Source organism: Pseudoliparis swirei, chromosome 7 (genome assembly GCF_029220125.1).
Source record: "Pseudoliparis swirei isolate HS2019 ecotype Mariana Trench chromosome 7, NWPU_hadal_v1, whole genome shotgun sequence".
NCBI classification, from domain to species: Eukaryota; Metazoa; Chordata; class Actinopteri; order Perciformes; family Liparidae; genus Pseudoliparis; species Pseudoliparis swirei.
In genome coordinates, this window is record NC_079394.1 from 24,653,137 (window position 1) to 24,666,352 (window position 13,216).

General features: G+C 43.9%; 2 protein-coding genes across 3 annotated transcripts; one reads left to right on the forward strand and one right to left on the reverse strand.

Annotated features, from left to right (window-relative positions):
• Positions 1-949: 949 nt before the first annotated feature.
• Positions 950-5,810, forward strand: LOC130196996 (interleukin enhancer-binding factor 3-B-like). The gene is made up of 2 exons (XM_056419438.1): positions 950-1,025; positions 2,713-5,810. The coding sequence occupies exon 2, from the start codon at positions 2,720-2,722 to the stop codon at positions 3,896-3,898; it is 1,179 nt and encodes a 392-aa protein (XP_056275413.1). The 5' UTR covers positions 950-1,025; positions 2,713-2,719; the 3' UTR covers positions 3,899-5,810.
• A 1,744-nt stretch (positions 5,811-7,554) lies between these two features.
• Positions 7,555-12,300, reverse strand: sprn2 (shadow of prion protein 2). 2 transcript variants are annotated; one of them, XM_056419456.1, is made up of 2 exons: positions 12,085-12,300; positions 7,555-8,932 (listed from the first exon to the last, which is right to left on the reverse strand). In XM_056419456.1, the coding sequence occupies exons 1-2, from the start codon at positions 12,283-12,285 to the stop codon at positions 8,414-8,416; spliced, it is 720 nt and encodes a 239-aa protein (XP_056275431.1). In that variant the 5' UTR covers positions 12,286-12,300; the 3' UTR covers positions 7,555-8,413. The 2 variants fall into 2 exon arrangements, with proteins under 2 accessions (XP_056275431.1, XP_056275432.1); XM_056419457.1 differs by lacking the exon at positions 12,085-12,300 and adding an exon at positions 9,536-9,599.
• Between the last annotated feature and the right edge of the window lie 916 nt (positions 12,301-13,216).

Sequence of the window (13,216 nt, forward strand, 5' to 3'; positions counted from 1 at the left end):
GCTGAGTTAAACAGCAAGCGGCTGAAAGGTTTACTCTCCTCTGCATCTTGTCATCTCCTCTTACAGACAACATTAAAAATGGATGAAACTGGCATCATGTGTAAGGAAACTCTGACAGCCTTTGGTTTGTGTCAGTCTTCTCTGAGGGTCACTGCTAATTCGAGAGTGAAGCATTTAGATCTTTTATGTAAACACACATTGTGTGGTTTTCTCTCAAAAATAATAAATAACAATATCATGCAGGCAGCAGTTTAATGTTCAATCTGAATCTCACACTATTACATACTGTACTATAAACTGTCTTGATTCATCTATTTTGTAAGTCTTAATTGGCAATGCAACCGGTTTTATTTTCTTTCATTTTATGTGGTGGTCAAAGTGTCCTGACATGTACAGGATATGTAGATTAAATGAACACGTGAATTACTTCATAATATAATTAAGTAAAGTACTTTATGTGTATGCGATGTCTACAATTGATTACGTTTCACCTCCATGTCCGAATGAAGCGACATCATCACAGGGTCGAGGATGCTGGGAGGTGTACCGAGTGAAGCCACGCCCCCTCCGCCTGTCCATGTGCAGGAGGCGGTTCAGAACCTGCAGTCCAAACCAGAGACGATCCAGAACTGAGTTCAAGCCATTCGTGGAGCATTTTTTAATTATAGTTTTGAGAAGTATTGCTGCAAACCTTTTACCAAACCAAACAGAGAAAGACCGAGCATCAAACTGACATGACATCTCAAAACAACTCAAAGTATTTGTTTTTTTAATTTTCAGAATCTAGGATGATTCAATATATTGTTTTAATTCAATTAGGGTTTTTTTTTTCTATGAGGGAAAAAAAATAGTGATGATTCATTGGCGGAGCTCGTGCGAACCACATCCCTCCTACCACGTTACGTCATACGGAATATTATCCCGTTTCCTAAACTCGGGAGTCGTTTGAACTCGCGCTGCATCCTCACTCACGTGGAGAAGACGCCCGGGGACGCAGCACGAGCGCATCCACCTCACATCTCAAGGTAATGTTTTATTATGGTGGGTTGTTTAGAGCATCTGCAATTTAATGCTGGCTTAAGAAATGAAATTCACATTTTTTTTTGTGGGTTGTTTTTTTACCTCACGCGGCCATCTCAATCTGTAATAATAACATTATTCATAATAATAATGCAAATAAAAACGTAGCTCAAGGCTGTCCTCAGAGTATGTCGCCACATTACACGGTAGTTTCTTGACGCCATGTTTTCACCGGGATAAGCTGCAGAGGCCACAGGCCGACTGTCAACACAAGGTTAGTGTCGCGGAGCACAGCGCGCGTGGGCCGACCGTTAACCCGGGTCTGGCTCGCTTCTGGCCGGCGCAGGGCTCCGGAGCACCGCGCTGCTGACAGTGTCGCATCAACGTGCATCTCCATCACGAGCCTTGAGGTCCCCGGTCACCGCCGCACCTGTCTGCTATGTACCGACTCGGTTCATATGCATACGACTGTGCGGATTAAGGTTTACGTTATAACAACAGATGGCTTCACCATCGGATATATGCGAAAAGGAGAAAATAAGGAAAACGCGGACATAATCTCGTGATTTGGGACTCGTGTTTCCCCATGGTGATTATTAATCAGCATCTGACTCAAGCAATTGATCACAATAACAACACCGTGTCTCATAAATATAAAGGACCCAAGATGTCGATATAACGGGATCGTGTCTATAAGGCGGATCCACTTCCAAATCCTATGAGATAGAAGAAGAGAGACGTCACAAAACAACTCGACCGGATAAGATGAGAGGCGATACACACATGTGCACACGCACACACACTGTGCACACAAACACTGTGCACAAACACACACACGCACACACACACACACACACACACACACACACACACACACACACACACACACACACACACACACGCACACTGTGCACACACACTGAACCTGGCAAGAGCCTAAACTTCAGGCTCATGTTGGAAGAAACCTTCCGGAAGCTGGTGGCCCGACAGCAGACCACAGAGACACTGATGGACTCTGGCGGACATTATGATGGGCATTTCCCATCATAGTGTGAGAAGTGATGCAATTATTTAGAAATATCGATTCTCCAGTGTATAGTGATAGATGCAAGTGATGCTGATGAAGATGAATATAACTTGCATCGTTGCCAAGAAGAACCCAAAACATCCAGGAACATGGACGCTTCTCTGATATTAACCAGATGGCAAAACTTCTGACGATTTAAATCGGGTCGCGTCTTCGTGGATGCAGATGTGTAACCACGAGACCTTTCTCATTGACCCGATCCTCGCCACCTGCAGTAACGGGTCGCAGAGCACGGTGCTATTCGAAGCCAACCTGGAAACCTAATTTGAGGACCCACGGCGCCGCGCTGAAGCGTGTGGCGAGCGAAGCCGCGCGGTGCAAAAAAAACCCTCAAACCCTTGAGGCTGGCACTAAAACGAGGGGAACATGATTACACGGTGGGTCGCTTCTTCTAGCCCGAGTTCTTAGAGCACGTTCACTGAAGGCGCCGCCAAGAACAGAAGCCAAAATAGGATTATGGTTGTTTCCAGGCCACTGCAGCGTTGGTGCAACTCAAGGATTTCACTGCTATCATTAAATAGGACGAAGCTATTTCAGGGTAAACTGATGAATCCGAGTATAATTATGATCTAATACTGTCTTGATGTCCTGTTCTCTCCCCGCAGGGCGGAGATGAAGATGGAGTCACTATCCGTGCTGTGCCTGTCGCTCCTTTTGCTTCAAGCTCATTTTTCCCTGGGCAAGAAAATAGGCGGCGGCGGCGGCTTTCGGAAGAGCTTCGGCTCCAGGAAGACCTCCACGTCCCACCGGGGCAACGCCAACAAGAACAACGCAGGCTCCAACCCTCGGGGGGGATACCCCAAGCAGCCTGGACAACCCAACCAGGGAGGCTACCCTCCGCAATCAGGCAGACCCGTGCAACCGGGAGGCTACCCGAACCAGTATCCAGCGCGGGGCTCCCCGTATGGTCAGGGAGGTTACGGTGGTCATGGCGGTTATGGGGGTCATGGTGGTCAGGGCAGTTACGGAGGCGGATACATCAACCAAAACCCGAACAACAGAGTCCTGAGCCCTCAGTACAGGGGCAGCTATGGCTATGGGGGCCACGGGGCTCGGGGCGGCTCTCCCTTTTCCCATTCGGTCCAGAGTATGGGGATGGGTCCCTCCGACAGGTCCAGAGGGTTTGGACGCAACGCGGCGATGGCGGCCACTGGGGGCGTGGTGGCAGGGATGGCCCTGGGCTACGGGCTCGGGAGGTTCCCCCGCCCTCCCTTCAGCTTCCACAGCTCCCAGGAGGAGCAGCACTACAACCACTACATGTACAGGAGGTATGGGACCAAGTCCACGGACACCAACGACTACGGCAGAGACTACAAGTACAGCCAACCTCCTGACACCTACGACAGCTACATGGCCTCCTGCATGAAGAGGACCGACCTTCTGCCGGGGAACCGAAAGCCGAACAACAACCCGGCTGCTGCGACCACGACTGCGACCGCTGATGTCGCCTCGGCTTCGAACGCAACGGAGACCAACGGCACCGCAGCAGAGAACTCCATGACCTCCGCACCTTCCACTTTAAATCCCGAGCCTCCGGCTTCACGGGTGGCCGGCGGCGCCGAAGACGACGAGGATACCGTCGGCATCGTGGAGATCGGCTACCCGGCCCTGATTGAGCAGATGAAGGCCAGGAGGTGCTTGGAGATGTACATGGTCTACGCGGAAAAGTACCTGACGAGGCCGACCGGCGGGGCGCAGCGGCTGGAGGCGGGCTGGTTGGGGTTTGCAGCCGTGGTCACCAGCACCACGCTGATGCTCCTGAATAGCAACGTGCTAATGCTGCTCCACTGAGGCCTTCGCTAGCAGTGGAAGGGATGGAGGATGAGTTTGTTTGAAGGGGAGGGGAATGATGAAGAGGACTTTCTTTTTTTTGATGTGTGGATTTCTACTTTTTCTTAAAATGTAGGCGTCACATCCTCATGCGCGTGCTTGACTAGCGCTGCATCGTGGAACTACGTGTGTTCAAGGAAAGCGAAATGGTTCGAGTACCCCGGGATTCTGACGGAGGAGAAATCCGGCCCATCAAAGTCCATTCGGAGTGATGTAAAGCGGAGGAGATTCAATTACAACAGAACGCAGAGTGCTAAACCTCCCCACAGTGTGCACTCTCTCACCATAGATATAAAGAGTGGCACTCCCACTACACATCTTTTTGTGCTTGTGATGTTTATCAGAAGAAAAACAAATGTATATGTCATTATTATTATTTATTTTTGTTTGGGGGGGGGGGGGCGGTTCATGGTTCATGGTTCTGTGTTGTTATTTTTTTTGCATGAGAGGAAAAAGCAGTGACGATGTGTGTAATGGACTTTGTCTTGTGGTATCCAGGGACGAGTTGGTAAGATAGGAAATATCGGTCTAAACTATCAATTTATACTGGAATATAACTTGTCTCATACCTATCATTAGAGTACACATGTGAATGCCTTTTACTCTTATAAAGCGGCATTACCATTTGTAATGAATCATATCTACTCAAAAACATAAATGGACTTTGATCATATGAATGAAATACATAAACTCAGCAAGAAGAGCAGATTATTAAATCTGCCGGTATTTATTTGACGTGGCCAAACGGACCCCGTATGCATGCTGTTGAGCCAAAACGGTAACTTTGGAGCCAATGCTACACAAAGTGCGCTTTTCCCTTATGTGTGTGTGTGTAACCGCTCTCCATGTGCGCGCTCAGTGCAGTGGGTCGTATATTTTCGGATACTTTTTCATACACTTGCGTCTTTCTAATCGATGTCGCCTCCCTCTTGTGATCGCCTGTTGTACTTTAACCCCGAGCCGGAGATTCATCTCCAAATCCTACTGAGTCTTATGTTGCATTGTCAGCTGAGTTTATAACCTTTAAGGTCGCATATCAAGTTATGTACGGGAGATATGATTACTGCTTCTTTTCTTTCTCTCTCTTTCGCCGAAGCTAAGCTTCAAAGACGATGTAAAAGAGATTCTCTGGATGTTTTTCAAATTCAAAATGTCTCTACAAAAGATATTTTACATGACTAATGCACACGTGGATCACATTTCCTAGCTCATAGTTTATTATGTGAACTTGTGTAACTCCAACGTAAACCTGAATAAGCGGTTCAGTAATAGTTCAATCAAAAAATTATGCAACCTCCATGTTGGTGTCTATTCCTCTCGTTACTGTTATGCGTGACGTTTTGGGATCAATATTACTTGACCATTAAAGTATGTGTTGACTTTTACTTTGTTATGTTAATTACAATTTATTTATAAGTCCTTTGGGCAGTTAAATCCAGAGGAATGGATCATATTTGTCGCTATTTAAATAGCCTATTTATCCTAAAAGGTCTCGAGACGTTTCACAAGCCACAGAAGATCCTTCAGTTCATCAGAAAAGAAGGATTTAATTGAAAATCCCCAAATGTAGAGGTGTACGTGGTTTCCCACTGGACAGGAACACAAAGATGATGAATTGTCTTCTAGAAAGGTGACTAAAGCGGATTAAACAATTCAGTGTTTAAACAAAACCAGATTTATTGTTTGCCTGAATGATCTGATCAAAAACCCAAATGGCGTAGGCTACCGTTAATGTGCCGTTTCCCGTCAACTATGAATGTATTGAGAATGCAGATGTTTGCCTTTTTACTCTGAGGACTCCCGTTCACGACGGGTTGACTCTCCCCTGTTTTTGATTTGTCTCATCAAAATAAACTTAAACTTTACCAATGTGCACTGGCGGACGTTTTCTTCTTATTTTAATTATCTAACGATAAAGACTCCGATATTAAAGGGAAATCATGAGTTTCACAGGCACTGTCGAGTGAACTGTACACTAAGAACGGAGGAAAGAGACCACGTCTCTGAAGAAGAACCACCTGAGGGCTGATGGGTCGACTCCTGTGTGTGTGTGTGTGTGTGTGTGTGTGTTGCAGGTCCGAGCGTGTAATGAAGCGTGATGGTTGAACGTTATCGAGGTCCGTGGAACACTGCTGGGTGTTGCGTCACACCGAGAGGACAGCAGACAGGATCCGGGGTGTGATCTGATTGGCTGCGAGCTCATGAAGCTGAGACAAGTCATGCAGCACCGCAGGAACTAAGTAATGGAACTGATATATTTAATAATGATTATATTATCTTATTACAACAACCGACCAGAAATGATGTCCATTATTATGGCGTCTGCAGCAGAATAAAGCATCTGCAAAGCACACCACCTGGTCCTGTGTAAACATGAGCTCAGCAGCAGCAGCTGAGGCCTCAAACTCACAGGGAAGCAAACAGGAGCCTGAAGCATCCTCGTCGATCGGCTACAGCGTCCACCGCCGTGCTGCAGCTCCTTTAAAGCATGGTTACATGTCCCTGTATGAACACTCAGCCTCTCTGTCCCAGTAGAACCAGTCCACTCAACACTTAGCGCTGAGTTGTTGGTGATCATCGGAGGTGCGTTTGATTTGCGCCACATGAGCTTGTCGGCCGGGTGGTTAGACCAATACAGCTTCACTGGCTGGACTACATTGTTATTGCCAGTCCTACTCTGTAATGATGTGAGCCTCAATTCTCTATTTATTTGGAAATTGTTCACTGACTCCATGCTCCAGGTTCAGGTCCAGGCCTCAGGTCCAGCTCCAGCTCCAGGTCCAGCTCCAGGCCTCAGGTCCAGGCTCCAGGCGGCTCATCCCTTGACCCTCAGTTATACTGAACAACTGAGAGCAGAGTCTCAGGTGGAGTTCTGCTGCTAATTTAACTAAAATGACTAAAATGACCCATTCTGCAGAGAGTAGTGCGTTATCACCGTTCTGAACGCATCCCACCCTGCAGGACTTGTACACCAGGAGGTGCAGAACCAGAGCCGGCAGGATCATGAAGGATCCTCACCACCCCAACAACAGACTGTTTCAGCTGCTGCGGTCAGGCAGGCGCCTCCGTAGTCACGCTGCAAGAACAGAGAGACTGAGACGGAGTTTCTTTCCTCAGGCCATCAGGACTGTGAACCACACACACACACACACACACTTACTGTAAATATTGTGTTGTTTTTTATTGTAAATAGTGTGTACTTGTTGCCCTTGCACATTCCTGCTGAGCATTGCCACTTTCATTTCACTGCACACCCTGTGTGTGTATGTGACAAATAAAACATCTTGAATCTTGAATCTTATAAAAGTTCTGTCTTGCGAACTAGGCCAAGCTTTTGCTCATTCAACTTAAAATCTGCTGCGTGTATTTCAGTAAAACATGTCTCACTGTTGGTCCACTTGCTCTTTCAAATGCGTCACACAGTTCAGGAGAGCGGAGTCGTCTCCTTCGTCCTGCACCTGCTTTTCTTTTGAGGACGTCAGCTTAAAGAAACCTCTTAACATCGACTGTTTCTTCTCACAGTAACGTGGAGACAATTTGCAACATGTGCTTAGAGCAAACGTTTGTTCTAAGCACGTTGCTTTAAAAAAAATGTTTTATATAAAAAGTCTAGAAAATGGCATAAAACATGTACTTTAATTAGGTAAAGTATACACAAACAAGCAAAGTACTGGAATAAAAGTGACATTTGAATACACTAATAACATGCAGTTATAAAACTAAAATATGAACGTATAATAAAATATATTGAGAAATGGCATAGCTGCTTTAACTCTCGTCTTGACATCACTTCTGGAGAATGAACCGAATCACATCAATCTGGTATATCCTCACGGGGAAACACATGGATCCAAAAAACAATCAAACATTTACAGACACATATATACAATATATAAAATATATATACATGTATATATACATATATATATATAATCTACATATATAATATATATCTCTCTATATATAATATATATACATATATAATATATATATATATCTACCCATATATAATATATATAATATATTTATACATATTTATCATACATATTATATATCTACATATATATAATACATGTATATACATATATTATATATATCATATATATAATACATGTATATACATATATTATATATATCATATATACATATATAATATGTATAATATATATATATGTATATACATATCCATCTATAGATATATCTATAAAAACAGACGAGCCACTTTAAAAGAGGAAACGGACATATTTCTAGGAGGTGGATATTCACCAGAAATGCTGCGGACTAAAGTCTGGTGTCTCTGACGTCTGTGGAGGTCACGTGGGTCAAATCCCTTCCCCTGTCCTCACAGATGGTCACTGAAGAGAAAAAAGGGAAACTAATTGGCCGCAGCTTCATTCAAAATGTCATATTTGAGGTCACACTGGACTATTTTCGGTCAGGTAGAAGGTCGTTGCGTTTCTTCGGGATGCTCCGGCTCTACACGGCGGCTACCCAGCGGCCCATGAGCAGGGCCAGCAGCGAGCCGATGACCACGATGATGCTGTTGTCGACGGGGCCGCTGGACGCTCCGGTGTAGTACTCCATGTCTCCAGAGCCCTCCGGGTCGTAGCCGGACCTGGGGCGCCCGTAGCCATAACCACCTCCGTATCCTCCTCTTCCGTACCCTCCGTATCCTCCTCCGTACCCCCCTCCGTATCCTCCCCCGTACCCGGGCCGGCTCAGGGCGGACCCGATCACTGCTCCTCCGATGGCGCCGGCTGCAGCTGCTCCGGCGACTTTCCCCGCGCTGGCGCCGCCGCTCTGCACCGGCCGGTAGCCTCCTCCGCGGCCGAAGCTTCCGCCGCGGCCGAAGCCTCCGCCCCGGCCGAAGCCTCCGAAGCCTCCGCGGCCACGGAGGGCCCCGGCACCGGGCAACAGCGTGACGAGGAGCAGCAGGCAGAGAGCCGCCGCGAGGGGGGCTTTCTGCAGGCCGGACATCTTTTGTTTTATTTTATCCTGCAACAAGAAGATGGAACATTATCAGGAGGAGGGAATTTGTTACGTTTCTGTTTTTCTGGACATTGATGGCAGTATTTACTTTCAATAAAAGTAGCAACACCACATTACATCGATACTGTATTATTAATAACTCATGTAGAGCGTGTTGTTGTTGTTGTTGTTTGCTTTCCAATGCTCTGGTCAGATGCTAATAATATTTATTATTAGCAAGATGTTTTTCAGAATTTAAAAAATAAAAACAATAACAGGACACAAACAGCATTAAAATAGGCGCAGAGGGTCGAAAACAATCATATTTATAAAAAGTACAAATGTATAAATATATTTTTAAAAAGAGTAAATTATCAATTAAATAAATCATACAAAAATGTTTTATTGGTAAATCATTTTAAATAAAAAAAGGTAAATACTATGTAAACTATTAGCTTAAAGTATCACTGCAAGTAAGAGTTCAAAACAAGGATTTATATTATATAAGATTCTATATGAGCCACATTTCTTTATACTGAATAATATGAATAATATGTTTGACAAATGTATGCACTGTTGAGTAGGTTCATCTGGTAAAATACTTCATAGTTTTAGAAGTTGATCACATACTTTTAATGTGAAGTCTTGACTTTCAAAATAAGAGTCGTGCCGCTGTCAAATCATCGTAGGCCTACTGGAGTAAAAAGTACAATGTTTCGCATCGCGCACATGTTCTCGGTTACACTGCGGCACGTGCACGGGGAAATGTTCCCGCGGGGGTTTATTTTTATGTTGTCAGGCCGGATCACGGCTCTTGTAATCCGGCTTTAGGTTAACACGTTTTTACACAACGCGGCGTCACTGCCGGCGACGCGATGCAACACGTGCGGCTGACCTGGGATCAGATCGCGGCGATAATCTCTAACGCTCCTTCATCATCAGATCTGGCTCGAGATCTGCGTCAATGACCCGCGATGGATGACGTAAACAGAGGGAACAACACACAGCTTTAGGTGGAGACGGATATATATATATATATATATATACATACAGGCACGCCCTGGATGAGTAAAGTGCCCTTTTTTTATTCATCATTATTTCAGAATAAAAGTTACTCTTTCTGTCATCAAGTCCCCCCAAATGTGTTTTAATATCCGACGGGGCATTTATCTGAGAACTTCGCCCCGACGCTCACGAGCTCACGTGCCCCCGCGCCCTCCCTCCTCCTCCCTCTGACCCGCAGCACCAGACACACAGATCATGACGGTGTTTGTCCCCGGACGTTGTTTTGTGATAAATCAACCACAACATTAGCGCTGCTGAAAACATGACGTCACAACTGGTCCGTCGTTTCCTAAAAAAATAAACAAACAAAAACTCACGAAATCCGTGATTTCAAAGCCTTGCAGCTGTTTACTGACGTTAGTTATGTTTAGAGAATAGAGAGAAGAGAGAGAGAGAGAGAGAGAGAGAGAGAGAGAGAGAGAGAGAGAGAGTGCATTCTTATTCCGTTCTATTTAACAGGGGCTAGTCTAGGATTTGCGTGGCCAGACTGGAAAAAAAATCATAAGGCCTCTCTGGTATTGTTCAGAGGGATGTCTGTTGAAGTCTATCAATATCGCTCATTTTGAAAATGACGTAAGAGGGCAATACTGATCCGTATCAGACCAGCGAGGAGGGCAATACGTGGCTGGCATGACGACCCATTAGCCAATCAGAACGCTTGTACTGTTGTTGCGATATAATAATTCATCTTTATTCATAAAGAAAATGTAAGCAAGCGGTCTGATGCTGCCCAGAGGAAATGCAGGTCAAGGACAGCATCATCAGTGTATTGCTGCTTATGCTTCAACTCTGTCAGAATTATTTTTGTGGCATTGGGTGCCCTTTTTTTTGGTTTGAGCACCTGCCCCCCAAAATGTCTGTGCACGTGCCTGTATACATATATATATATATATATACACACACATATATATATATATATATATACAGGGATATATATATATATATATATATATGACAATAAAGTTGAATCTGAATTTGTCCAGCAAGATGTTTTTACGAATTGTAAAAATAGTTTTAAAATTCTATATTAAAATATATATATATATATATATATATATATATACATAGAGATATATATATATTTTTATATTTATTACAATGGAAATACAAGACAATTTATATATAAATATAGTGTAAGTAAAACATATACAATAGTGTTATGTAGTATAATATGTGTGCAGAATAATAAACACACATTATACAGTAATACTAAAGTACTATGAACTGGTAGAAAGTAAGCACAGTAAGCACATGCACTTTATACTTATATTCCACCATATTTCAGATGTAAATATTGTACTCGATACCTCACTACATTTATTAAACAGCTATAGTTACTTTTCTGATTCACGTAGAAAATCTAAATGGACCATATGATCAGTTTGTAAAATATGATGCATGACTGCAGAGTAGCGTGTGCACCGGTGTGAAGCAGTTGGACGTGGCCTCGCTCCGACCCCAAGGTGCTGCTCATGTATCCTGACACGGGGCTCCACAATGAGATTACTCAGTCCACCACTGAGCAGCACGGTGCCGTCAACAAACAGTGAGCAGACTAATCTGTGTCCTCTAAAAAGACGAGTTGAGCTATAATTACACAAGGTCACTCAGTCTGACAATAATCCAGTCGCTCACAGATTAAAGCTGCAGCAGCATTGGCGATAGAACATTTCGGGCCTCTGGTTTACCAATGCACTTTTGTGCTTTCCTAGAGACGAGGCCCTGAATGTTGTGCAGCAAAGAAATAAAACAAACAAAAACAATTAACTTGCTCAAGCAGCAGAGGAAACCAAGCAGAGAGGAACTCAAATCCTGTACTGAAGTAAAAATGTGACTTAAAAGTACCGAATTATTATCACCAGAATGAAGCAAAGGTATCGAACATCGTATACTAGTGTCACTAAAGGATACATGTAATGCTTTTTATTGATACTTTGTGTACCATTGGGGAGATTTGTATGTCTTTCAAATGGGAACTGTAAAATTGTCAAATACACGTAGTGGAGTAAACAGCTTGAGACAATACTCAGTACTTTGTACCATTCCACTGAAAACAGTGTTGAAACCAGCTCAACACAAATATCAAATAAGTGCAAATTAAAATGATCACTCACCTGTTGACCGGCTGTTTGTGGTGGACACAAAGATGAAGACGATGATGATGATGAACCTCTTCGCAGGTTGCTCAGACTCTTCCAACAGGGAGAAGTGCGTCTCAGGCTGTGACCCCCCGACAATCTCCACCAGCTGAAGTGGATCACCGTCTCACACCTGCTCATTGGCTGGGTGGCAGTAAGCTGCTGGAGCTCCCACATCACACAAAAATATGTGTGCATCATTTTGAATTATACAACAATATTCAAATGTCGTTATATAACATGCTGGGCTTTTTCCCCACTGACCTGAACGATATATATATATATAATTTTTTTTTTAAAGAGATATATCGAATATATATATATTTATTTTAGATATATATATATTTAAATATATACAAAATATATTTTCTTTACAGAAATATAAAAATTAGGGCTGTCAATCGATTTAAAAAAATTAACTAATTAATCGCACATTTTGAAATTCATTAATCGCGATTAAAAGTTGTTTTTCTTCTTTTTAAAGACAAAACTTCACACAGAGCTGTGTTTTCAAAGAGGCTCCTACCTATAAAGTGCCAGCGAGGTATTTAATATCGTGGATGATAAATTGTTTCTTCAGTGAAACACACAGATTAGTACAAAAAAGAAGTATATTGAGACACCATTGGTCCTGTCATCTTTAACACTGAACACAGCAGAACCAGTGGCCTTGGGAACTGACTGACATTCAAATGTGTCACGTTAACCCTCTGGAGGCTGGGCTCATGTCTCCATTCTACAAAAAAAATTAAATTCACCTTTTAAATGCGTTTGCATATGACATACCCACGTGTTATACATCAAACATTCCAGAACAATCTCAGCTCTATATATTGAGGCACATTGTCCTCGCGCCGTGTTCTCGGTCCTCTGACTGACAGGCTGCTCATGAGCCTCACCTGTGAGGTGGGAGGTCCTTTGTGATTTACTGAGTGTTCATTGGTTGTTTTTTTCGCAAAATGTTGACAGACAAAAGGATTGACCAATCACGTCGAAGGTTTCGTGTGACGAGTTCTTTCCGCGCTGCGTCACCCGACACGTCGCCCCTTCGTTCCTCTGTGGATCGGAGGGGGAGACGGGAGGAAGGAGGAGCAGGAGGAAACCCGAC